The sequence below is a fragment of the Trichosurus vulpecula genome, chromosome 1, assembly GCF_011100635.1.
Source record: "Trichosurus vulpecula isolate mTriVul1 chromosome 1, mTriVul1.pri, whole genome shotgun sequence".
Taxonomy (NCBI): domain Eukaryota; kingdom Metazoa; phylum Chordata; class Mammalia; order Diprotodontia; family Phalangeridae; genus Trichosurus; species Trichosurus vulpecula.
In genome coordinates this window covers 69199332-69227215 of record NC_050573.1, presented here as the reverse complement: position 1 = coordinate 69227215, position 27884 = coordinate 69199332, and the positions used below count along the sequence as shown (strand labels likewise).

Sequence of the window (27884 nt, the reverse complement as noted above, 5' to 3'; positions counted from 1 at the left end):
TATATACAGGGAGATATGATTCTCCCTTTCTGACTAATATCAACTTCTCTTCAGGGACCTATACAGTCCTCAGGCTCATGACACCACTATGTGGTTAGGCCCTTCCTAACACCTCTCAGCTAAAATTTACCATGGCCATTTCTGATGAGTCCCACCTACACCCCAAGGACCTTTCCAGGCTTTCAGGCTTCTAGTGCTTAGGCTTTAGGTTAGAATTTTCCTGTCTGCAAGGGGAAGTAAATTTGGGGTTGCTACAGAGATAGTCTTCATATTTTAACAACTCCCTTTTAAACTTCATATATATCCTCTAGTCTTATGGTTCAACTCTAAGGGCTGAGATACCATGCCACTGCCTCTTCACAGGTGGGAACAAGAATTCAATATCCAAAGACTTTCTTGTGACCACGATAGACCCCAATACTGCTTCTTACTGCCCTCTTTCAGGCCGCATGAAAAGTGGATGAAGGATTAGACTTGCTCTATTCGGCCCCTGCAGGTAGTACTAGGGCCAGTTGGTTGAACAAGAAGTTGAAGAGGAGTGTATTTCAGCTTAATAAAAGGGAATATCCCTAAGAAGTAGTATAGTCTAGAAGTTGAATGGGCTGCCTTGTAAAATAATAAGTTCCCCATCATTGCAAATCTTCAAATAGCAACTCAATGATTGGTTGTCAAGAGTTGTAGAGGATATTCCTTCTTAAGGACTGGTTAGACTAGATAAGTCTGAGATCTCCTCTGATTCTAAATTAAACAATCTTAGCAGTACCTGAGTCCAAACCATACTTGGACAGGGATCTGCCTATAGCAAGGATTTTTAATCTCTTTTGTGTCACAAACATCCTTTGACGGTCTTGTAAAACCCATTAACCTCTTCTCAAAATAATGTTTTTAAATGCTTTAGATAAAATACAAGATTGCAAAGGAAACCAAAGGTGAGTGAAAATAAGGTATGATTTTTTTTCCCCATCCAAACTCCCACTTTGGAAGTAGACTTCTCTTTCCGGTTAGATGGCTCCTCACCTAACTTCCATTTAAGGAGAGTGCCCAAACCAGCCATGTCTTCATTTTTCTCCAGGCTGTACCCCAGTCTTTCTCTACCATGCCTCCATAGGTACCTTTATTTCTTTTTTTTTTTTTAATTTCTTCACCTATCCCATCAATCCCTACCTTTTATGCATTGTTTTCTCCAATGCTTGTATTGATATTCCCAATGCTTAGCACACAATGTGCTTAACCAGTGCCTGGCACACAATAAGCTCTTCATAAATGCTTATTGACTGAGTAATTTACTGATTCTTTGAAATCTATTCACCATGGACCCCAGATGAAGAGTTCCTCTTCTATAGCATAGTTGATGAGACCCTATGAATCATCTTTGCTTTTAAAAAAATCCAAACCTCCAAAGTTTTCTCTTGGTGTTGGTAGAATAAGTACTGTATAACTGTAGGAAATGTTGGCTGTGTTGTTCAGAAAAAAAGACCCTATTGATGTTGCACATGAGTGTTTTTCATTAAGAGACTATATAATGTAATGGAAAAATACCAGGCAAGGAAGAAGGAAAACTGGGTTCTAGTCCTGGCTTTGTTGCTAATGTACTGGATGATGTTGGGCAAATAATTAGGCCTCTTTGAGCCTGATTTTTCTTGTCTTTAAAATAGGATAACACTACTAATATTGGCCTACCTCAAAGAATTTTGTGAGGATCAAATGAGACAATGGATTTAGAAGGTCTATACAAATGTCTAGAAGTGGTAGGTAGTGAATGTTCAAGCTGGAAGTAACATCAGACATCATTCAGTTTATACCTTTCATTTTATAGATAAAGAAACTAAAGCTCAGAGGGGACTTCTTGTCTGTCCACCATGTTCTAGTCATGTTTTCATAAGTCTTAGTGATTTCCTTTTAGAAAGTATACTTTAGAAAGTTTACTTTACTATAATTCTCTATACTGTGGAATACAGAGAGTTCTAAGCCAGTGTTACTGGATGCATTAAAGTGATTAATGCCATTTTTTTTTCTCTGAGAACTCATATTTTAGCATGAAAGGTAGTGCTGACCTAATGTCTTTTATAATAAAACTTTAGATCAATTGATGGTTTTGTGTATGTATATTTTAATGTAGGTAAATGTATACTACACAATATTTATTGCCTAAGTTGTTTGGGATAGTTTTGTACCCAAATTTCTTAAGTGATTTTTAAATGAAATGCAGCAAACTGGCAGAACAAGATCAGAAGAACAACAGAAGAATGTAGGATTTTTATGAATCATTGTCTTTGTAGAGGCCCAAAGATTCCCTCTCATTCTTTCACAAGTTTGTAGAGGTGCTGCTTTTGTGAGAGGTGAAAGCATCATAAAACATCAGAGATACGAAGTTGTTTTGCTTCATTAGATCTGTTTCACTGTAGAATTACATATTTATTGTTGTCTAGGCACTATGGCTTTATTTAAGAGCTAGATTGGGTGCACTTGTGAAGGGTACAAAGTAGCACCTTAATAAATAAATGTTATACATTTGGGAATACCAATTTTTAAAAAAAATATGAAAATAAAGTAAAAAAATTAGTGATTGAAGTCATCTTTGACTCTTAATTCTCTATCACTCAGTGTGTCTTGTTCAATTAGTTGCCAAGGTCTATAATTCCTACCTTTGTAGTATTTCTCACATCTAGTAACTTTCTAAATTTATTACAATAACAACCCTAGTATTTTTGTTGTTCAGTTGTTTCAGTTGGGTCTGACTCTTCGTGACCCTATTTGGGGTTTTCTTGGCAAAGATACTGGAATGGTTTGCATTTCATTTTACAGATGAAGAAACTGAGGCCAACAGAGTTAAGTGACTTGCCCAGGGTCACACAGCTAGTAAATGTCTGAAGCTGGATTTGAACTCATATCTTCCTGACTCTAGGCCCCAGCATTCTATCTACTATATCACCCAGCTGCCCCAACCCTAGTATAGGCCCTAATTACTTTTTAGGGACTGACTATTATAAATTGGCCTAACTGATTTTCTTATCTGCAGTCTCTACTTTTGCTAGTACATCTTCCACACACTACCTAAATAATATTCCTAATGAAATACAATGATGATGTTACTCCTTTACTCAGAATCCTTTTGGTAGCTCTCCATTGGCTCTTGAATAAAGTATTAAGAGCTGATTCTAGATTGAAAGCCTTGCATCATCTGACTCCAGCCTTCTTGCTCATTCTTATATCGTATTTTCTTTTACATATTTGATATCTTAGCTAAATTTAACTTTGTTGCCCATTTGTGTCCTGCCTTCTCTCATCTCCATGCCAATGCTTATATTATCCTGTGTCCTCCTGTGTGCCTCCAGTCTCCATCTAGTCCTTCCTTCTAGGGTCGACACAGATGCTCCCTTCTTCCTGGGTGAAACTGGTCTCTTCCTCCTTAAATTTCTTATAGCACTTTGTCTAGATTTCTCTTTTGCACTTATCTCTCTCTGTACTGTATCTTTTGTGTGTGTGTGTGTGTGTGGGCGCGCACATGCACACGCGTGTGCTTGTCCATACTTCCATTAGATTGTAAGCTCCTGAGCAGGCCCTTTGTCATACCTGTCTTCACATCTATAGTGCTAGTGCCTTGTACATAGGGGTTTAATAGATGTTGTAGAATTGAATACTGAAAGAGAATAGTCTGCCACTATTCTTTTGCATTTCTGTCTTATGTGGGCTTAAATATTTTAACCCATTCAAGCATTGTTTTCATTGTTATGGATATATTTTTAGTGCTCATACTATGGTATAAGCTTGTTAAGTACATACGCTCTGATAGTTTTTGTCTCTTACTACTCATATTGCATTTTAACACATTATATAACTAATAGGTTAGGTAAACTGATGCATACTATTATAACATCTCTATGTACAGTCCCAGGGCTTTTCTTGAGGGCACTACCCAACTAGAGTGGACAGAGGGGTTATATTATTAAAGTTAAGCTTGCTGTGCAAAGAAAAGTACCTTGATTTTAAGAAAAACGTTAACTTATAAGTAGATTCGAACTTAAATGATATAGCTAAAATGCAATGTGAATGGATTTTGTACATTGAACTGAAATTTATATTTAAACCTCTAAACTAATGTAGTGGATTCTTCTGTGTTTACTTTGATTCTAGCACTCAGCCTGCCACTGCTTATTCTCACTCAAGCACTGCAACAAATTATTCCATCCAGCCAAGTCCGGGAGTGTCCCAGACTGTGAGCCCATCTTATGCCCCTACAGCCCTGACGCCCCGGCCAATCTCCTCAGCGGGTTTTGGTGGATACCAGGCCCACTCAGGGCAGGACTACAGTTACAGCACTCGTCAGCAGGAGCCAACCTTGCAGCCTACCACAACATCAAATTACCAGGTATTAGACTCCAAAGGGCACCTTTCTTTGACAGCTAACCTACTATATTGATATTAATAATGCTACTTTCAAATATGGGTTGTACCTCTATAATGAGATCTTTTTGAAAGGAAAAGACAGATGGGTATAGCTGGAAAATTATGTAAAATAATTACACAAAATTATCATATTCAAAATTTTATTTACTGAGGAAGTTTTTTTTAACATTTAACTTTTTTTTTTCCAGTTCAGATATATGAGATGCTATTGCTGGAGGAGATTTCAGAGATGATCTATTCCAGTTGTCTTTATTTCCTGGTTGAGAAAATTATAGTTTATAAATTTGAAACAACTTGCCACTAGCTTCTCTAGCAAGTTAAAGGAGCACAGACTAGAACCCAGGATTCATGTTCTCTAGCTGAATGCTTCTTCCATTACTTTACTTTGTATTGATTCTTATCATCACTTTTTGTCACAAAGAGAGAGAGCAGTGAAAATAAAAATGAACAAAAACTTAGAGTGTACTTAAAGTCTACGCTTGAGTTTTAGATTAGCCTAATCTGGAGGAAAACTTATGATTTACATTTGGACTAATAGTACTTTGGGGAAATTCTAGGGTTTTTGTTCTGATTTGCAAACCTCAGTAACATGGGAGAGGAGAAAGTAAATGGTAGAGTTGGGATTCAAACCTCTTGACTCCCAAATTCAGAGTTCTTTCCACTCCCTTCATACTCTGTGTGGTTGTGGGACTTTTATTTTATGCCAGGGGTCAACAACTTCTTAATCTCAAGCAAGTAAACTGAGCTGGGTCTGTGGGTTCGACCCATGCCTAGGCTTAAGGATTGGGATGAAGAAGAAGGAAGAGAGAGGAATGATAGAGAGAGGTAGATACAAATGGTAGAGAAGGATAGAGTGTGAGTGCCCCTTGTAGGATGACTGTTGGTGTTTGAGTTCCTCTGATAAGCAAGAAACCACTTGTTTCTTTGTTAGTTTTTTTTTGGGGGGGGGGGTGGGGGTAGTATATGTATGTGTGTTTGCTAGTAGCCTATGATCAATCAGCAGACATTTATGAAGCACCTACTATGTGTCAGTCACTGGGAATACAAATGCCAAGAGTGAAATTATATTTGCTCACAAGGGGCTTACAGTGCAACAGGGTGCCATTATAAAGTCTTAAACTAGGTATCAGTCCTCTCTCCTTTCCCCCATCAGAGCCTGGTCAGAACCCATCTAAGGAAACTTCTTCCTCTCGGGTGGTAAGGTTCTCTCCCTGGGATCCATCCATTTACTTTCATTTGTCAAAGAGGTTGATTGGAAGAGTTGGACAGTTTGCCTCCAGTTACTTTTTTGGGCTCAAGGTATCACAGGTATATCTAACTCACTCTATTCTGGCCTCTGTTAAAGCTTATTTAGAGGAGAGTGACTTTGGGAAAACAAGTGTGGCTTGTCTTGGAACCAATGTGGTATATCAGTATAAGTAACTGCCATATTCTGCTTTGAAAAATGTAGAAGCTTTTATAGCTTTTTTGGGCTTTTTCGACCAAACTGGTGATTGGATTTATCAGTCTTTCAAAAATGTTTATTGAGCCATGTGTAAGGCATTGTGCTAGATTAGGGGTGGGGAACAGGTCCTCAAGTGCAGCCCTTTGAAGTTTGGATTCAGCCAAAGGACTGCATTTGAGGACCTAGGGGGCCACATGTGGCCTTGAGGCAGCAGCTTCCCCACCCCTGTGCTAGATGATATGAAAAAATAAAGGGTAGGCTTAGCTCCCAAGATCCTAATGCCAAGTATTGTCCAAAAAGCTTCCTAGCCCTCTTGGTTATTTTGTGGATTAGGTGAAAGCATTGTATGGCAGGGAGAGTCTGAGGATGCTTGAAGAGAGTCCTGGTACTTAGTGCCTTTGTGACCTTGGACAAATCGCTCTGTCTCTGAACCATAGTTTCCTTTTCAGTAAAGTGAAGCCCTTAGACTAAATTATCTTTCATCCCTTTTAGGTCAGACATTCAAAGATTGTGTCATTCTCTAGATTAGATCACATCCCTAAAACATTGCTCTATATAGTTCAAACTTGACATGGTATCAAGTTTGTCCTATGATGTTTTTGCAAGAGAACTCCATTGTGTGGTGTCTCACTATATCTTCACACCATCTTGCACAGTATAGTAGTGTAGGAACACATTGTAGTGAAATGTCAAATTCAGTCAGTGACAGTAATAAGTTGATCACAACTTCCTTAGGTCTAGTGGTTGATGTTTTGGGCTGAAGACAGCTTGATATAGTAGAATGAACATTGCATTTGGTCTAGACTCAGAACCAGGTTGTACTGCCTACTGCCTTTGTGACCATAGACAGGTCCCATCCCCACTCTGGGCCTTCTTCTCTAAAATGAGAGGGTTAGACAATATGGTCATTGAGTGTCCTTTTAGATCTAAATGCTAGGCTCTCAGTAATGGGCTAGTTCTCAAACTTTTGGAAATTATATAATCTTTTGTAATGACTTGGATACCCTTGGACTTTTCCTTCTGGAATGGTATGGATAGCAAATTAATCCTGCTTTATGTTGCCATCTTTTAATGAAAGATGTAGAGATGTCTTATAGAATCTTAGGGGTCCTTTGGACATTGTAGACTTCTGCTCAAAATAAACCAACTGTCTCCAACTTATTTGAGGAATGGAGTTGCTTTTGATTTCTCTGAAGTTTGTTGCTCACTAGTGAAGGTGGGTGGAGATTGGAAACTGAAGGAGAGATGCTGGGGATTCAGTTCCTGAGCAAGGGAGAGAATATGGTGGCAGCTGCTACTCCATGAGCAACCAAGGGGCTAGGTGGCTCAGTGGATAAAGTGCTGGGCCTGGAGTCAGGAAAATCTGAGTTCAGATCCAGTTCAGATCAGACACTTACTAACTTACTATCCTGGGTAAGTAACTTAACCCCTGTTTGCCTCAGTTTCCTCAGCTGTAAAGTAGAAATAATAACAGCACCTATCTCCCAGGGTTGCTGTAAGGATCAAGTAAGATAATATTTTAAAGCACCTGACACAGTGCCTAGCACTTTATAAATGTTATTATTAAATTATTATTAACCACACTGTTTTTCCATGCATGGATAATCATGCTTGACCAACCAGAGAGCTTTAGTCAGTATTAATGATGTTTTTTTCACAGTGCTGTATAAATATTCACCTCACTTAGTTGGTATAGCCCAGGGGCCTCCTAAGTCCTTGGGTGCAGTCTCTTGAGTGAGTCCAAGTTTTACAGAACAAATCCTTTTATTAAGGGAATTTGTTCTATGATGTTTGGATTCAGTTAAAAGGCTGCACTTGAGGACCTTGAGGGCCACATGTAGCTTTGAGGTGGCAGGTTCCCTGCCCCTGGTATAGCCTAACTGAGCACCTTCTCCAGAAATGTGTTGTTTTCCAATTTGATATTTGAGAAGATGTTGGAAACATATTTCTGTGAAGTTTCATTTTCTTTGGAAATTCACTGACCACTACTTGGGGATGTTGCAAAAGGGATTTCTATTCTAGTATGGGTTCATGGGATCATATAGTTAGACCCTTAGAGATAAAAACCTCCATCCCTTCACTTGACATTTGACTTGGCTGAGGCCCAGAGATGATAAGTGACTCCCTTGAGGTCACAGAGACAGAAGGTGACCATGTGTGGAGGATAATGCTGGTTCCCTGGACTCCAGACCCAGCACCTTTCCATCATACCATGCCGCAGCCCTATAATTGGATGTGTTGGCTTTCATATATAATGAGAGGCAGATTTGCTTAGTATAAGAAGCATTGAATTTGTGGTTCAGATTCTGGCTCTGCAGCTACAACTTGAAATTGCCTTTACCTCACAGGACCTCACTTTCTTTGTCTTTATCATGAGGGGGTTAGGTGGGGTGATTGATCTCTCCATTTCCTTCTAGCTTTAAATCCTGTGCCCCTAACTACCAACATTTGTGGTAATTGAGTGTGAATGACTTGTCTCTCCAACCAGATTGATGACTTTTTAAGTTAGGAACCCAGTCTTATACCTAGAACTGAAATGAGAAATATTTGCCCTTGAGGCAAGATTTGAAAATTATGTTCTTTGTGTTGCTGTCTAGCAGAAGAATTAAGCCTTCCTTGTAATACATGACTTGGCTTATCACAAAATAAATCTATCACAGTACTGTGCACACAGATGCTTAAGTGTTCATTGCTGTCAGTAGAACTCCTTGAAGGTAGAAACTTTGTCATTTTGTATGTTTAGTGTGTAGTGTGGTGCTTTTCACATAATGGTTAAAAATATCTAGCTACATGCCTCTTAAACAGTGTCCCCCCAGCAGTTAAAAAAGTAATATTAAAAGGTATTCTTTTAAAGTACCATTGTTGTGCATGTTATCCCCTAAGTCATAATAATAACTAACATTTATATAGTACTTTAAGGTTTTCAGAGTACTTTATGTATATTATCTCATTTGATCCTTGCAAAGTAGATGCTATTATTATCCCCATATTTTAGATGAAGCTGAGAGAGGTTAAGTGATTTCCTTAGGATCATACAGCTGTTAAATGTCTGAGTTAGGATTTGAACTCCCTAGCTTGCTTACACTTACTTCAAGCTTTGCTTATACTTTTTTGCCTCTCCCATGGTACTTTGCATATCAGTATGAGAGGCAGTATGGAATGATGGAAAGATTATTGGACTTTGTTAGCTTCTTAGTTTCCTCATTTATAAATGGGCAATGATAGTAATAATTGTAATAGCTACCTCTTGTTGTGAGGCTTCAATGAACTCATGTATGTAAAGTACCATATGAAGCATTGTTCACCATAAATAAAGGCAATCTATCATACAAAAAGATCGATTATACACACACATACATACACATGTATATATATATATACATAAATAGATTTAATTGAGTCTGAATTGGTTGTCGTTGAAATATATTCAATTGACATTTGTATCTGTTTTCTGAAATATCTTATGTAGGATAGTTACAGTTATGGACGATCCACACCTGCTAGCAGCTATGAGAATAAACCGTATTACCAACCTACTGCTACCCAGGCTCAGCACACTGTCACAGACTCTTACTATCAATCAGGTGGGTGGTATACCTAGCATGTGCATATATAAAAACACATTGAGTGCAAAGGGTAGTGGCAGGGGGGTGGATTAATTTTTTCTGTTTGAAAATAAATTCCGCTTACACATGAAGACAGAAGATGTTGTGAATTTCAGGCATTGTATGTTATCTCCTAATGTCTCAAACAAAGCTTGTAGACATAGGATATTAGATAAAATAAAAGATTTGACAACTGGGCTTATTAAGCAAGTTGCCTCAATGCAGAATCAAGTGATAGATTAATCTTGCCATCACCCACAAATGTGCTGCCTCCATAGTCAAGAATACTGAAATCCCTTTATCTCACCATAATCTACTTGCTTTCTGCCTCTTCCTCTGCCTTCCCTTAATAACCCTACTCTTCATCTGCACTGTGACCTCCAATCCCTTGACTCCTCAGTGACCTCTAAGGTCATCTCCCCTACACTAGCCATTATTTCCTCTTCTGCTTATCTTGACCTCTTAGTGAACCAATTTAACTCAATGCTGTCCTCTTCTCTTGAATTCTTAGTCTTCTTATTATACTGACAATTATTACCAGCTAAGCCTTAGATTTGAATTACACCCATCATTTGCCACCATCATTCCTACACATGTGCTACTGAGAGAAGGTAGATAAAATTATTCAACTCTTCTGACTGTCCACTACAAATTTATGTTTTACAACCTCAACTGGGCCCTCACTGCTGCTAGGCAATTCTACTATACCTTCCTTGTCAATTCACTATCCCTCTCTTCATAGCAGTTCTTCCAAACCTTTTCATTCCTCCTCAAACCTCCCATAATTCCCTCACTCCCTACTTTCTCGGTGAGAGCCTTGTTTCATATTTTACAGACAAAATGGAGGCCATTCACCATGAGCTCCTTCTCTTTCCTTCCTCATCTCCTATCACTCAGGTGCCATCTGCCATCTTCTCCTTCACCCTTGTCTCAAAATGAAGTGGCCTTACTCCTTATCAGGATGCCATTCCATCTTGTTTTCTCCAACAGATTCCTGCCTTTGTCGTCTCCACTTTCTCAGTTATCTTCAATTTCTTTCTGTCTACTGGCTCCTTTCCTACTGCCTACAAACATGCCCATGTCTACCTCATCCTGAAAAGACCCTCACTTGATTCTTTCATCCCACCTAATCACAGTCCTATATCTCTTCTGCTCTTTGTAGCTAAGTTCATTGAAATGGCTGTCTACAATGAGTGCCTCCACTTTCTATCCTCACACTCTCTTCTCAACCCCTTACAATCTAGCTTCTGACCTTATACTAATGATCTCTTAGTTGCCAAATCCAATGGCCTTTTCTCAATCCTTATTCTCCTTGACTTCTCTGAAGCCTTTGACACTGCTGATCATCTTCTTCTCCTTGATACTCCCTTCTCTATAGGTTTTCATGACACCATTCTCTCCTGGTCCTTCTCCTACCTGTCTGACCACTCCTCTCTGTCTGCTTTCCTCATCTAGATCACACTCTAACCATGGATGTCCTTCAAGGTTCTGTGCTAGATACTCTTATCTTCTCCCTCTAGACTACCTCACTTAGTGGTCTCATCAACTCCCATAGATTTAATTACCATCTCTATGTTGATGACTCTCAAATCTATCTTTCCTGCCCCAATCTCTCTGCTGACCTCTAATCTTACATCTCCAATTACTTTTCAAACATCTCCAAACTGGATATCCAGTAGACATCTTAAACTCAATATGTCTAAAACAGAACTCATTTCTTTCTCCCATTCTCTCTCCCTCCCCTCCTCCTCTGACCTTCCCTATTACTGTAAAGGGCAACACTATCCTCCCAGTCCCTCAAGTTCAAAACCTGGGAGTAATCCTGGTCTTCTCACTATCTCTCACTCCCCATATCCAAGCTGTTGCCAAGGCCTGTTGATTTCACCTTTGTAAGATCTCTTGAATAAGCCCCTTCCTCTCCTCTGACACTGCCACCACTCTGGTGCTTGTCCTTATTACCTCATGCCTAGATTATTCCATTCCAATCAAGCTTCCAATTATCCACTAAAGTGATTTTCCTAAAACACAGGTCTGATCATTCTTCCCTTGTCCCCTAATAAACTTCAGTGGCACCCTGTTGCCTCCAGAAGCAAATCCAAAATGCTCTGTTTGGCATTCAAAGCTCCTCATAACCCCCTCCTACCTTTCCAGTCTTTTTATATCTCACTTCCTAATGTATTCTCTTAAGTTAGTGACACTGGATTCCCAGCTGTTCCGTGAACAAGACACTCTGTCTCTTGACTCTGGGCATTTACTCTGGCTGTCCCCCGTGCCTGAAATACTTTTCCTCCTTTGCTCTGACTACAAACCTCCCTGACTTCCTTTAAGTGCCACTTAAAATCCTTCCTTCTACAGGAAGCCTTTCCCAATCTCTCTTAATACCAGTGTCTTCCCACTCTTAGCTATTTCCTATTTATCCTGTAGATAGGTAGATAGCTTGCTTTGTATATATTTGTTTGCATGTTGCTTCCTCATTAGATTGCAAGCTTCTCATGTCCCAGTTGCTTAGCACAGTGCTTAACACATAGTAGGTGCTTGTTGAATGTGTTTTGATTGATTAAGTAAGGTCCACAGTCTTAGAACTGGGAAAAATCTTAAATTTCATTAGTCAAAACTCCTCATTTCAAAGGTTTTTGTTTGTTATCTAGCTACTAAAGGAGGTTTTGATCAGCAAAGCAATGGTTATAATCAAACTCAGTCCCAAAGACAACTAGGCTGCCCCTTACTCAAAATCTTTCCAGACCCTTCACCATTTATAGTCCACAATTTAGCCTTTGTGAATCTAGGGTCCTCTCCATAGCATGAGAATGACTTAGAATAATAGAATTATAGAATGTTAGAGCTGGAAGAACTATAGAGTTCAGCATTGGAAAGGGACCTTGGAGATATTCTGGTTCAATCCCTTCATTTTATAGATAAGGAAAATGAAAGTCAAAGAGAGTAAGCAACTTTGCCCCCAGGTGAATTAATCTGGGACAGGGACCTTTGGCCCAAGAGAAGTATAAAAGAAGCTTTTAGGACTTTGGAAAGGAGCTCCTGAGACCTCAGGTAACCTCTTTTCTTACACGTTTTAACCTTCTTGGCAGTGGTTTTCATTTTTATCCTTTGGACTTCTTTTAAACTGCCTAAAGGAACTTTTCAGTGGGAGGATTGGAATGTTTTTAGTAAAAGATTTTTTGCTTAAACTGTTAGCTATGAATAATCCATTGTACTAGAAGCCTAATAGTGACTGGGGACAACATTGCAACAGCATGTGTTTGTTTCCTAGGTACTAAAGGAGGCTACAGTCAGCCTAGCAGTGGTTATAGTCAAACTCAGCCCCAAAGACAAGTGACCACAATTAAGCCAGTTCAGACAGTGAGTACCACGTCTTCAAGCTATAATGCTTACCCAGCGGTGACAACTGTTCAGCCAAATACACCTGCTTCCTCTATTCCTTCATACACCCCCTCTTCCTCATATAGTTCCACTTCGGCATCATATACTGGTAAGGAAAATCATATAGATGGAAGACAATATTGTGAGCTGTGACTTAGTTTTCATCAAAGATGAACTTCATGAAAATTACTGTCTTTTTTTCTCCTGCCTCCCAGGATCCAGTTATTCCACTTATGATGCTTCAGTGTATTCTGCAGCTGACACGTACTATCCAGCACAACAGCAGCTCCAGCCACCGCTTCAGCCCCCACCTCAGCCTCAGCACATTACACCCCAGCAGCACCCACAGCCTCCACCACAGTCTCTGCAGCCTCCTCCCCTGCCAAAGCCTTCAGGGCCATCCCCGTGGGCCAACGTGGGATGTAGCACAAGTACCAGCTCTGTCAGTAGCTTCCCCAAGAAACCACCTTTTCAGAACAAGCAGCTAAAACCCAAAGGCCCCCTCAAACAACCCCAGCTGTACTACTGTGACATCTGCAAGATCAGCTGTGCTGGTCCCCAGGTCAGCAGAAATTCCCCCTGCTACATATTCATTCATTCATTCTCTCTCTCTCTCTCTCTCTCTCTCTCTCTCTCTCTCTCTCTCTCTCTCTCTCTCTTCCTTCTCCCTTTCTTTCTTTCTTTCTTTCTTTCTTTCTTTCTTTCTTTCTTTCTTTCTTTCTTTCTTTCTTTCTTTCTTTCTTTCTTTCTTTCTTTCTTTCTTTCTTTCATAATATCTTAGCATTCAAAGGGCTTTCAGTGGTCACCTCATCCAACCCATGCCTGAGCAGAAATCTCTACTGTAATATTCCCAACAAGTGGTCATCCATTTTCTGCTTCAGTATTTCTGGGTAACAGGAAGTTAACTATGTATCAAGGCAACTTTTTCCACTTTTAAGTTTTAGGAAGTTTTTTCCAAGCCAAAATTCCTTCTTTTAGCAGCTTCTGTCTAGTTCTGCTCTTTGGAATCAAACAAAAGGAATCTAATCTCATTTCCACATGACAGTCTTTCAGATATTTGAAGACAGCTATAATCCTCCCTCCCTTAGACTTCTAGTCTCCAAGCTAAATGTCCCCAGTTCTTTAAACTTATCCTTATATGTCATGGCCTGCAAACCTCTCAACAAATACTTATTGGTAAGGGGGATACAGAAAAGAATAAGATAGAACATTCTTACACATTTGCTCTTGAAAGTCTGTTGCATTTCCTTTCTCCTTAACAGAACCAAAATGCTTTGTTCACTACCTTTGGTTCTCAGGAGGTTAATACAGTTGAGCTTCTAAGGCAAGAGGGCAAAATACTTATTTGTAGTTGTTAATTATAATAGCTCATGTAGATTGCTTTCCTCAACAGTTCTTTGAAGGCAGGTAATGTAAGCAGCATTATCCTAATTTTACAGATGGGGTCCAGAAAAATGAAGCGTCATATAAGCTGTTAAGCATGCAAGAGCCAGGACAGAAATCAGCACCTTCAACTTCAAGTCTGTTTTTCTCTCTACTATACTGTGTTGCCTTTTGGTGTTAGGGGAGCTATAGAACTGCCCTCTATAAGCAGTTTCTGTGATCCAAGTGAAAAAAGTTCACAAAACAAGCTTACCTATAGACGAAGATCACCATTTGGTGGGTATTAGAATTGAACGTTTCTTTTTGTTTTTATTTTCTTAAAGACAGCTAGCTGGTGCAATAGATAGAGCTGGGCTTGGAGTCAGGAAGACCTGGTTTCACATCTGGCCTCAGACACTTACACTTACTAGCTGTGTGACCCTGTATAAGTCACTTAATCTCTGTCAGTTTCCTCAGCTGTAAAAATGGGGCAAATAATAGTAACTACTTCCCAGAGGGGTTGTGACGATCAAATGAGATAATATTTTTAAAGTGCTTAGCACAGTTTCTGGCACATAATTGACACTTAATAAATGCTTGTTTTTCCCTTCCTTGAAACTATATCATTTTAATAATATGAAAGAAAGGAGTGGTTTATGAGTAAATATTGGTATAGTCTTATCTGGTGCTGAAGATGCTAACCAAGTCACCTTTAGAAGTACCTGATACTGACTTAATTGTGTTTTAATGGTGACAGTTTGGTAGATTTGGTCATATTGTAATTGCTTCCTCATTTCTTTTAGTGTACATCCTCTATGATAGTTCATTTTTTGTATAACTAAAGTTTTTACTGTTTTTGGCATTGTCCTCCACTAAAATTGTCCAATACCTTCTATGTTCTGTGGATATAATCTGAGTTCTCAAAGGTTATAACAATAGAACACAAGCTCTGACACATCTTACCAACTTTGAGAAAAAGGCTTTTTGTATGATCCTCGTGATGGTCTATGGACAGTTAGGGTGAACAGTGAAGAGAGCACTGGGCCTGGAGTCAGGAAAACCTGAGTTCAAATTTGGCCTCAGAAACTTATGGCCTTGGGCAGGTCACTTGACCTCTGTTTGCTTCAGTTTCTTCATCCATAAAATGACAGTAATAGCACCTATTGCCCAGGGTCATTGTGAGGATCAAATGAGATAATAATTGTAAAGCCTGTAGCATAGTGCCTAGCATGTATATATATGTATATATGTGTATGCATATATATGTGTGTGCATATATATATATATAGATATATATAGATATAGATATAGATATTGAGGGTTTGTAGTCTGCAGTGGTGTCATAAGGGATTCTTGAATCTTTGAAATAAGAATTGCTATTTGTGCTTGTAAATCAATGAAAGCTGCATACTTAAAAATAGCATGATGAGAAAAATCAGTAATGAAATACGTGAGGGGAGGGTCTATAGCTGGTGACTCAGGAGTCATTGATCAATCATAAATCCTGACCTGATTGATCACAGCATAAAACCTCCTGCCACGTTTCCCTTTACGTCCCCCAAGAACCTGAACATCAGCATTCCCCTTATCTTTTGCCTTTGTCAAGCCTGCATCCCAGTGATGGTCTCAAGACAATTTTAAAGGTACATTCTCCTCACAAAAAGATTGAGGACTCCAAGATTCCATGATATTTTATAGAATAGAATCTTGGAACAGGAGGATTGTAAAAGATCATCTAGTTTTACCTCATATTTGAGCAGGAATCCCCACAGTGACATTTGTAACAAATAGTCATCCAGACTATGCTTGAAGAACTCCAGTGATGGAAAAATCTTACTACCTTCTGAGGCAGTTCAGATCTCTCAGTTCCTCCAAGTGTGCTGATGAATGAATTGTTTATTATGCCTCAATTACATTGTTAGGCTCTTACCTATCACTTTTTGTCCAGTGATGTATATAGTCAGGTCCAGAAGAGAACAGCACCTTCACCTTTTGTACCCTCAACTTCATATAACAGACTAAAAGCTATGTAAGATAATACACATCTCAGACAAGCATTTGGAGAAGACAGCTGTAATGTCTTTACAAATGGCTTATTTTCAAGGACTAAATGTAATTTTTTTGATGGGTTTGGACAAGTGATAAGGCCATGGGTGAATTCACAATTTAGATGTCATCCTCAACTCCCCCCACTCTCCCACCCCCTATATCCAATCTGTTGCCAAGGCTTGTCCATTTCACTTTTGAAACATCTCTTAAATATGCCCCCTTCTTTTCTCAGATGTTGCAATCACTCTGGTGCAGGCCTCATCTCCTCATGCCTGGACTGTCTTAATAGCCTCCTCGTTGGTCTGCCTGCCACAAGTGTCCCCCAATTCCCCCAACTCCATTAAGCTGCAATGTGATTTTCCTAAAGCTTGTTTCCAACTGTGTCATTTCCTTACTCAGTAAATTCCAGTGGCTCCCTATTACCTCCAGGATCAAATATCCTCTGTTTGGTATTCAAGTTCTTCATAATCGGCTTCCCTCCCCACCTTTGCAATCTTCTTACACCTTACACTTGCCACATACTTTTTGATCCAGTGACACTGGTCTCCTTGCTGTTTCCCAAATAAGACACTGCATCTCTTCACTACGGGCATTTTTTGTGACTGACTCCTGTGCCTAGAATGTTCTTCCTGCTCATCTTGGTTTCCTTACTTCCCTGGCTTCTTTTAAGTCCCAGCTAATATCCTACCTTCAACAGGAAACATTTCTCAATCTATTAATTGTGGTGCCTTCCTTGTCAATTATTTCCTATCTATCCTGTATATAGCTTATTTGTACATATTTGTTTGCTATTTTTGCCCCCAATAGACTGTGAACTTCTTGAGGAGAGGGACTGTCTTTTGCCTTTTTGTATTCCCATTACTTAGCATAGTGCCTGGCACATAGTAGGTGCTTAATAAATGCCTATTGATTCACTATTTGACTGGAGTCACAGATAATTAGTTGATCAGGTAACTTGTTTTACCTTAGTCATTCATGTCTGATATACACATGCCATTAAGAATGATGACTTGGTACCACTCCTTGAGCTTTGGTCAGTAGTTCTCTTCAGCACTTGCTTGAAAGCTGGAGCTCTGGTAGCAGTCTGCTAATCCAGAGAATCCAGAGAAACAAAGAAAATAGATAAGGGAGGGAAGTATGTAGATAGAATTTGACATTGACAAATAACTTGACTTTAAAACAATTTTTGAGGTTGAGGTCATAGGACCTTTCACTTAAAAAAAATTCCGGTATCCAATCATGACCTCATCAGGGCTTCACTGATAAGTTTGAAAATCACAAGATGAAGACAAGTGATTATACTCAGGATTGGAATAGTATAGGCCCAGAGAATTAATGATTCATTATAGTTTTCCTTGGTAGTAAGTAGTCCTTCTGTTCATTATTGGGTGTTAAAAAGGGAAATATATTTAATGTTTTTCAGGAGATATAGGCTGCCTTAGTATCTGTGGACAAGTTCTGAAAAGGCTATAGTGGTTGAAATCCTAAGTAAATTTTCTTAAGTTGTTGCCTTCTTAAGAAGTATGGCTTTATTTTTAAGAATGAAAAGAAACTTGTTTTTAATCTACGTATATCTGTATCTGTATCTTTATCTATCTGTCTCTCAATTCATTCATTTATTTATTATTTTGTCTGGTGATACTAAGTTTGTTAACTGTGGTCAGTAAGGTTATCTGTGCACATGGAATCTCACAAATGAATGAATGGAGCACACAACAACAGGCTTTTAGTTCTCAATGTTTAGATGTTATGAGTGGCAAGCTAATAATGAACGGATGCTTGGTGAATAGTGTTGAAGAAGCAGTGTTTGGCTGATCTCTGTGCAAACCTCGAGATAAGCTTTGTTTTGCTCTTTGATTGCAGACCTACAGGGAACATTTAGAAGGACAGAAGCACAAAAAGAAAGAGGCAGCTCAGAAGTTGGGTAACCAGTCAAACACTGGCCTGCGTGGGGTTCAAGCACAGCTGCATTGTGAGCTCTGTGATGTGTCTTGCACAGGAGCAGATGCATATGCAGCACATATCCGGGGATCCAAACATCAGAAGGTATGGGCTGCTTCACTGTGCCCTATTTCTCCTGCTTACAGTTATCTTCAATACTCAGAAACCCCATTGACCCCTTGAGTTTCTTTTACCCCAATATCTCTGCTCTTTCAGTACCCAATCTAGTGGGGACCTTAAGCTATAAGGGGGCATATCACTTTGATTCTTTGGTTGCTTAATTTTTTTAACCCCTTGGTTAGGAGCTATGAAAATGAAATTAAATATACTGATTTGAATGGCACATGAGATTTGACACTGATTATAATATGTTTTCTTTGAATAGGAAGTTAAGAGTTTGGATGTGCATTTTGATGCCCTTCTATTTGGAATGGTCACATGAATTTGAGAATTACTGTAATATATTACCTTTGAATAGGATGTTAACAGAGTGCATATACATTTTGATGCCCTCTATAATATACACAAACACAGACATGTACACATGCACAAGTGTGGATGGGTGGGGAGGTATTATGTTTATCCTAGTTGTATAAACCACAATATCAGTGACTAAACTTAACCCCTGCATGAGCAGGTTATATCTGTGGGACAAAGGTAAGTGGCAGCATTCTTGTTTATTTTCAGGGCCAGGGGATAATTTCTCCTCTGCTTCCAAAAGGATAATTGGAAACATGACTGTCTCTTAAGTTGCTATAGTTTTTGCTAATATAAGGATATATGAAGGATTATTTTACCTTTACTTAGCATTATAGTTTGCTTTTAAGCTATTGGTCCTCAACTTTCATTTTCCAGTCCTCCTTGAAGTCAGGAAGACCGGGGTTCAAGACTTGCCTCTTACATATACTGGATGTGTGACCCTGGGCAAATCACTTAACCTCTCAGTGTCCCAGGCAACAACCTAAGATCGTATGTTGCAGAACATGTGCCATTCTGCATTGGTGAAAGATATTTCCTCCCTGGAAGTTACTTGTATAAATGAAATCACAGATCTGGTTAAAAAAAAAAAAGGTAAATCATGGTAACATTCATCCTACCACTCATTCAACAGCAATTAAATGAGCACCTATTAAGTGAAAAGCACTGTATGATATTAAGCGACATGATATATATAAAACACTTTGCAAAAATTAAGACACTGTGTAAATGTCAGTTAAAATTATTAGGACATGGTCCTTTCATTCAGGAAGCTTATGATTCAGCAGGAAGAAAATTAAAGTTGCAGCTTAGATGGCTTCTAAGTGTGTTCTTATAGAAATACTGTCCTTTCTAGGAATTTACTAGGAGTAGCTGTGCCTAGTAGTCTTGAACATGTTCTCCTTGACAGTTGTTGTATGGTGTATTTCAGGTTATTAAATTACATACAAAGTTGGGGAAACCCATCCCTTCAGTAGAGCCAGTATTAGTGAACTCTGTTCCTACCAACATAGTGAATAAACTGGCTCCCCATGTCACTACTACTGCCACAACTTCTGTCACACCAGCTAAAGCAGCAAATGTAGCCATCACCAACAGCACAAGCTACCCAAGAAGGCCGGTACTGACCAAGAAACCATTTACCTCAAAGATAACATATGTGGGTACGTCTCTTTAAACTTCATTTTTAATTCAGTTAATTGTTATTGAAGCATTGCTTCATATAGCTTTCTTTTCATTATTGCCCACTTCTTTTTTTGAAGTGCCTACTGAAGGAACACTTGCAGGTCTCCTACACTTTCAGACTCAGGAGTATTGGATAGATTTCAGAAATAATCCTTGATTTAATTCTATTTAACTAACTTTTATTGTCATGGTTTCACAGACTTAGTGAGAAGTAATTTTAGTTGACATTTTTGTTTATAAACAACTCTATGAAATAAAAATTCTATCTTCTGGTAAAAGTTTGAAATAAGAATCTGAGGAACTGAGTTATTTTTTTCCTTCTCTGCTGCTGACTTACTGAAAAGCCGTTGGTATTTCACCAACCATGAGCTAAGTGGTTTACTAGTCTGCTTCAAGGAGTTCTTGGAAGAATTAGACAGTAGATTCATTACTCCCCTTTAACCTTAGACGGATGCAGTGCTTCTGTCTCATAGGTCCTAGAGAATGGGATGGCTACCATCCCAGCTGTGTTCCCAGCATCCCTATTACTGAGAAGAACCTCTTTCTGCACACTGGTTTTTAGAGTAAACCAGTTTGGCCTTTAGGATGTTGCAGGGGAAGTGGTGGATTAAGGCATCTTTTTTTACAACTATAGATTTCTGGGCTTGGCCATCTTTATCCTATTTCTCTTAGGCCTAGGAAACATATAGGAAGTATAATTTTAGATACGGAGGAAACTGGTCAAACTATATAAGACTTTTTCCTCTATTATATATATCAACAAATATTTATTGAGCAAGCATGTAGTACAGTTATCCCTTCCACATCACAGGGGTTAGATGCATGGCACCCCTAGGATCTGGAAAGTCTCTATAAAACTTTTTGGCCCTCCCTTCAGAATTATAAATTATTATGGTATTAAAAGATAAAACATGTTGATATTACATAATACTATGCACATATTTTATGCATTTCTGCATTTCCAACTTTTTCTGTGTCATCTACTGGCCTCTGTGTTTCATCTGTGGCTTCTACAAAACTCCCCCAAAATTTCCAGTTAATTTCTTATGCTGACCCATGATATATTGAAACCATTATAGGGAAAGTTGCAATGTGGAGGGGATAACTGTAAAAGCTCTAAGTGATTTTAATAATATCATACTCTTTAAATGTGCTTCTCCTAAAGCAAAATCTCATATATTTCATCGTTCCTTTGTAAATATAGTAATTATTAAAGAATTTCACTGTTGATTAATTGATAGCTTTTGATTTTGAGTTGTTCCTGGTTCATGATAACTAAACTTATCATATCTCTCTATTTGTGAGGACTGATTGCTTAAAAGAACCATAGGCTTGGCATTTCCTTGGGTATATTCAGACTCTTAACTTAGAGAACTGGAAAAGTGATAGGCTAGCCTATCTGGGAGGTTGATTATTTGATCTTGTAAGGAGAATTAATGCTATGATGGATTTGTAACATAGTCCCTGATGATAGGATAAAGATGATCTTTAGTTTTAGACCTGGAGCAGGTTATAAGTAATTTAGTTCTTCCCATTCAGGGACTAACAAGTCACAGGCAGCTGGCAACAAACTTGAAGAGGGGACAGTGGTCCAGTCAAAATCAGAGCTGCCAAGTGAACAGTCTACACAAGAGAATCCTGGGGATGCTTCTGGGGGCTTATTTGATGTGCAGCCAGTAGGACATGACTATGTGGAAGAGGTAATATTGAATAGTGTTTGTTATTATCTGAATCAACACAATATTTACCATTTAATGTGAGACTTTGAATGATCATAACCAAGAAATATAAATAAATACAGATTTTTTAAAACTAGGAAGACTTTTCATGAGAAGTTTAAAAATTAACCTGGCCTTAACTTTACCAGTAAGTCTTTATGGAAAAAAAATTAAAATGTCAGAAGAAATTTTTTAAATCTTAGAAAGTGGAGCTGTAGTGCTAGAAGTTGGCAGCAGGGAGACCATGAGATGGACAGGGAAGACCACTGAGTGTTCTCCTGTAGGGTAGCTTCACCTCTTTCCCCTCTAAATACAGGATAGAATGATGAAGAGAGCCCTCATAGAATGTTAGAGCTAGAAGGGATATCTGAAATCATGGAATCCTCCCTTCTCCTCTTCCAGATTGATCACACAGAAATCTGGGATTTTTACCCATGCTTCCTGATTTCTTCTGACTCTTTTGGTTCAGTGTTACATGGTTAGTTAGTGACAGAACCAAGACTAGAACACAGATCTCCTGACTCCTAGTCCAGTATTCTTTCTGCTTTACTACATTGCTTCAGTTCAGTATTAATTCTCTTTATATATAGCATATAATTTCTGAAACTTCATATGGAGCTGTTTATTAAGAGATTGAACATACTATTTAAAGTATAAGGCATTCAGTTTTTTCTACTGATAACACATAAAATTGTAAGGTTGGAAGGAACCTCCTGTATAATACTAATTAGCATTTATATGGCACTTTAAGGTTTACAAAGTACTTTACAAGTATAATCTCATTTGATCAACACCCCTGGGAGGTAGGTGTTATCATTATCCTTATAGATGAGGAAACTGAGGCTGAGAGAGGTTAAGCAGTTTGCTCAGGATCATATCACTAGTATCTATACAGAACAAGTTAGGATATGATCTTATTTTAATTTTTAAAATCTCTAAGACTAGAAATTGCAAGATCTTTCTTTAACTTATACTAGGAATAGACAACTGTCATTGGTAAGAGTTTCATCCATATATTTAGCCCAGGCGATATGAGAATATTGTTTTCAAAGGTTCCCGTTAATTGTAAAGGTCTTTGAATTCCTAAAATTCTACTTTTTTTTCTATCGAACCATATACATATATATATATATGTATGTGTGTGTGTGTATGTATTTATATTTTTATTGACTTAATACCTACTACGTTCTAGGTCCTGTAAAACTAAGAGGCTGTAAGATGATCCATTTTCTTGAGGAGCTTGAGGTCTTAATAGGGATATACAATTTTCACACTTGAAAAAAATCAAAGAACACTATGACACAATAGAGTAAAAGGCCACATATTATGTAATATGGTTAGGCCCAGTTAAAGAAGGGGGAAGGTATGTCTAGTTTTGGTGGGGAATAAAAATGTAGTTGGCATGTAGGGGCCTGAAAAAGGCTGAACAGTAGACTGTGACTCTTTAGATTCCAAGTTAAGTGGTTTTTCCACCATGTCACACTACCCCTCTTTACTTTGCTCACTTATACTCAATATGAACAGAATGTGAGAAGTCCTTTTTAGTGATAGTTAGATTGCTGAAATGGTAGTTCCTTTGAAAACTGTCAAATTAAAGTCTTAGATCAGATACCAAAAAAGGAGAAAGAAACTCTTAACTTTTATTCAATATTCAATCTACAAATATTTTTAAAGTGTCTAATAGGTAGAGGGGCAGCATTGTATGGTGGCTTTGGAGTCAGGAAGACCTAGGTTCAAGTCCCTTCTGTCACATACTGACATTATGACCCTGGGCTAGTCATTTAACTTCTCAGTGCCCTGAGGCAACTCTCTAAGATTATACTTTGCCAAGCAGAAGTCGATATGCATTGGTAGAGGAAATTCTTCACTGGGTGCTCTTCATGCTGATGATATCATAGGTCAGGCCTGTCAAAAACAAAAAGCTGGTTTAACAAGTAGGTCCTAACTTGGAGCAGAACTAAGTCAACATTTGGTTGGCAATTAGATTTTAATTTCTCTTTTATGTGATTACATGAAGCAAAGGATTGTGCTAGTCAGTGAGAAGAGACAAAGTTTAGAAGAAATGTGGCCATTTCCTTCATGTAGCCTGTGGTCAGGTAGGGGAATCATATTCAAAAGAGATAACTACAACATATAACACTAGACAAATGCTTTTGAGAGTTGCGAAACAAAGTGCTAAGTTTCTTAAGTTTGTTTCTAATCTTGGCCACATAGGAGATAACTACCACTTTGGGACCTGCCAGGAGTATTATGCCAACTTTTTTTTAACAGTGAGCAAGGCTCCTAAAAGTGGTATTGTAAACCTAATAGTTGGCTGTTTTGTGGTCAGTGTTAAAAAAAAAGTAGGCACAGTGTCTGAAATTTAAGCAATTTAATTTAGAAATTTAATTTAGAGGTTCTTAGATTATTTTTCGAGTTGAATGTGATTATTAAACTTTGGTGTTTCAGGTGCACAATGATGAAGGAAAAATGATTCGGTTTCACTGTAAGCTGTGTGAGTGCAGTTTCAATGATCCTAATGCCAAGGATATGCACTTGAAGGGGCGTCGGCACCGACTACAATACAAGGTGAGATATTAGCTGCTCTTTAACAGTTCTGTTCCCTCAGAATGAACTCTGTTAGATGGAGGTGACCATTCCAATAGATTAGGAGAGTGAAAATGCTTTTGTTTATTTAGTCCATAGGTTCCCAAAGTGGGTGATACTACCCCCTGGGGGGCTCTGGAATGATCTGGGTAGAGTAGCCTTGGGTGCAATTGGGGGGCATTGAATAAAAATAAGGGGGCAGTGGAAGCATAAGGAAAGAAAAGAAAATAAGAAAATTTTGAAAAACCATTTGTACATGTTACATGTGTTGTGTGACAGAGTTAAAGTTGTAGTGATTACATTATTTTCCAAATAAACACACAAAATGTAAGTTAAACTGGTCAGCGGTCAAGGGCACCAACAAGTCTTAACAAGCAAGCGTTAGCAGGTGAGCCTGTTGCATGTTGTCAGGAAGTCCAGCATGCATTGGCAGGAATATTTGCCTGTAATGACTTGTTTAAAATACGACATCAAATGGTTCCATGATGCAATATTGCATCATCAAAATTTTAATTCAGGAAACTCCCCCACAAATTTACAACAAATTATTAATTTAAGATGCGTCATTTAAAAAATTTATATGTTTTTGAAATGACACAAATTTTTTAAAAACCCTTAAAAGTTTAAAGACAGTAGTATCCAGGGGTGGGGTGTGTGTGTGTGTGTGTGTGTGGGCTGAGTGTTTTTTTGAAAAGGGGGTGGTAGGCCAAATAAGTTTGGGTCAATTGGTGCTAAAGCTTTGTATAATCTGAATGACAATGAAAAAAAGTCCCTAAGAGTTGTCCCTAAAAAATCCTCTTATTCTGTTCATATTGCATACAGGTGGGCAAAGTAAAGAAGGGCAGGGTGACATGGTGGGAAAACCATTTGAGCTGGAGTCAGCACCCCCCCCAGGGTCATGACCCAGCTTGGACAAATCTTACCTGTGTGACTAGCAAGTCAACTAATGAAAACCACAGACTTTTCCTCTATAGAATGAATATGATAGAGCTTAGACTACCTGCTTCACAGGGTTGTGAGGAAAATTGTACAATGTAAATGTTATATAAATGTAAATATTGTCAGGAATTGCACAAGATAAGATGTGGATATTTATAAATACACCAGTGGATGGTATATAATTATTGTTATTTTTATAACTTATTGTGATAATTATAATAATAACTAGCATTTATATTATACTTTAAGGTTTACAGAGTACTTTACAAGTGTTATCTCATTTGATATTCATAACAACCCTGGGAGGTAGGTTTTATTATTATCCCTGTACATGAGGAAACCGAGGCTGAGAGAGGTTAAGTGATTTGCCCAGGGTCACACAGCTAGTAAATGAGGCCAGATTTGAACTCATATCCTCCTGTCTTCAGGTTCAGTGCTCCATTCACTGTACCAACCTAGCTGCCTAAGTGCTTTGGAGCCAGGATGACCTGTCCTGTCTCTGACCCATATACTGGCTGCATGAACCTCCACAAGTCACTTAACTTCTTATTGTTGTAGGCAATTCTCCAAGACTATAAATCACAGAGAAGGTGCTAATGTGCGTTTGTAGGAGTGTCCTCACTAGAGAGTTCCTTATACTAGAGAAATCACAGTTCCAATCCTTATCCCTATCCCCATTAGAAGTCCTCCTCTGATGTCTTACCATGGAATGGAGGTGATCCTGGGTACTTGAAGGTTGTGATAAAAGCTCTCACAGGTTTGACCACGTATACCTGACTATGTATAATTCAGGTATAATCCGAAATACACACTAATCTTGTTGCCCAATAATTTAGAACGGAGAGGTATATCACTAACAGATTTTTCCAGTAGGTAATGAATGCTTTGGCCTGGCAAGCCATGAAATAGAGAAAAACAAATTATCATGTAGTCCAGTGTGGTTCCCTTCCTCTTTCATGATAGAAATTCAGTTCAACAAGGGTATAATAACTACCCACTAAGTGCAAGACTCTGTACTGTGCTTTGTGCTGGGGATAGAAGATAGAAACAAAGCAGTACCACCCTCAAGGAGCTTCCATTTCTACTGGGGCAATGGAACATCTACGTGTACAAGAAAATGTAAAGTATATATGGAATAATATGTAGTAATTTTAAGAGAGAGAGAAAATTAAATATCCAGAGAGGATAAAAAAAGACTCCGTGTAGGAAGTGGAATGTTAAAGGAAATTACAAGTTCTAGGAAGAAAAAATGAGGAGGAAGAACATTCCAAGCATGGGAAACAGCCTGTGCAAAGGCATTGAGGTGGGAGATAGACTTTGTATATGGAGAACAGCAAATAGTCTAGGTGGGAAATGATAGGTTATTAATTTGGAAGCCATACCAGATGCAGATATCTAAGTATACCCAGAACATTGACTATTCAGAACAAAGGTAAAAATCATCATCAAAAGAAAGGATAAAAATGAGAAGATGACATGTGGAAAATACAACAACTTCAACCTGAACTTATCCAAATGAGCCATTGGTGCTGAAAATTATGATGTGAAAAAGAAGCAAATATAATGATATTAAAGATATAATTTCCTGCAAAAGTTTAGCTGATATGAAACAATTGCCACTTCAAGGGTGCCAATGAGTAGTCAGCAAATATTTCTGTAAAAAGTGCAGAGATGTGGCAGTCAAGGGCAACTATAGTTTTGAATGTGAACCCATTTGCTGAACAGTATATTGGAGAATACTAGAAGAGTAAGTATTGCCTCAGAAAATAGCAAAAAAGCAGTGGAAGTGAAAATAAGTTTATAGACAGCTTAGCGTAGGTTACAGGCTAAATCATCCCAGGAACATGTCTCTCAGTCAGACAGTCAGTCAGTCAGTCAATAAACAAAACATTTAAGTGCCTACTAGGTGCCACACACTGGGCCAAAATGCTGGTGTAACAAAAAAAGGTAAGAGACAGACCTTGCCCTCGAGGATCTCACATTCTAACGGAGGAGACAACAAGTGAATAAATATGTACAAACAAGCTGTACAGGATTAATAGGAAATAATAAAATAGAGAAAGCACTAGAATTAAGAGGGATTGGGAAAGACTTCCTGTAGAAGATGAGATTTTAGCTGGTTCTTAAAGGAAGCCAGGGAAGCTAAGAGATAGAAATGAAGAGGGAGAGCATTCTAGGCATGGCAGACAGCCAAAGAAAATGTCTAGAGTCAAAAGGTGGAATATCGTGTTGGTGGAACAGCTAGAAGGCCAGTATTACTAGACTGAAGAGTACATGCCAGTAAGGCATAAGAAGAGGAGGGGTTAAGTTATGAAGAGCTTTGACTGCTAAATAGGATTTTGTATTAATCCTGGAGATGATAGGTAGTCACTGAAGTTTATTGAATAGTAGGTGACATGATCTGACCTGCACTTTAGGAAATCATTTTACTGGCTAATTGAGGATGGACTAGAGTGAGGAGAGACTTGAAGTAGGGAGACCAATCAGCAGGCCGTTGCAATAGTCCAAGTGTGAGGTGGTGAGGGCCTGCACCAGTGTCAGAGGAGAGAAGAGGTTGCATTTGAAAGATGTTGCAAAGGTGAAATTGATAGGTTTTTGGCAACAGAATGCATATAGAATCTGAGAGATAGTGAAGAGTCAAGGATTATGCCTAGGGCCTTTACATGCCTGAGGGCCTGGGAGGTTAATGTTGCCCTCCATTGTAAAAAGTGAGAACTAGGTGACAGTGTGGGTCATATTCAGTCCTGGAGGGCAGCAAGGTAGCTCCCACCTATCTAGGTCCCCTTAAAGAAG

At 38.6% G+C, this 27884-nt stretch overlaps 1 protein-coding gene across 1 annotated transcript in view; it reads left to right on the top strand.

Moving 5' to 3' along the window:
• The first annotated feature begins 3505 nt into the window (after nt 1-3505).
• ZFR2 (zinc finger RNA binding protein 2) overlaps nt 3506-27884 on the top strand; it is a 95915-nt gene continuing 71536 nt past the window's right edge. Inside the window, exons 1-9 of the mRNA XM_036739153.1 lie at nt 3506-3543; nt 4135-4369; nt 9321-9435; nt 12725-12943; nt 13050-13396; nt 18109-18291; nt 19595-19826; nt 21388-21548; nt 24015-24134. Coding sequence (XP_036595048.1) covers nt 3506-3543; nt 4135-4369; nt 9321-9435; nt 12725-12943; nt 13050-13396; nt 18109-18291; nt 19595-19826; nt 21388-21548; nt 24015-24134 — 1650 coding nt within the window. The remainder of the gene's footprint in view (nt 3544-4134; nt 4370-9320; nt 9436-12724; nt 12944-13049; nt 13397-18108; nt 18292-19594; nt 19827-21387; nt 21549-24014; nt 24135-27884) is intronic.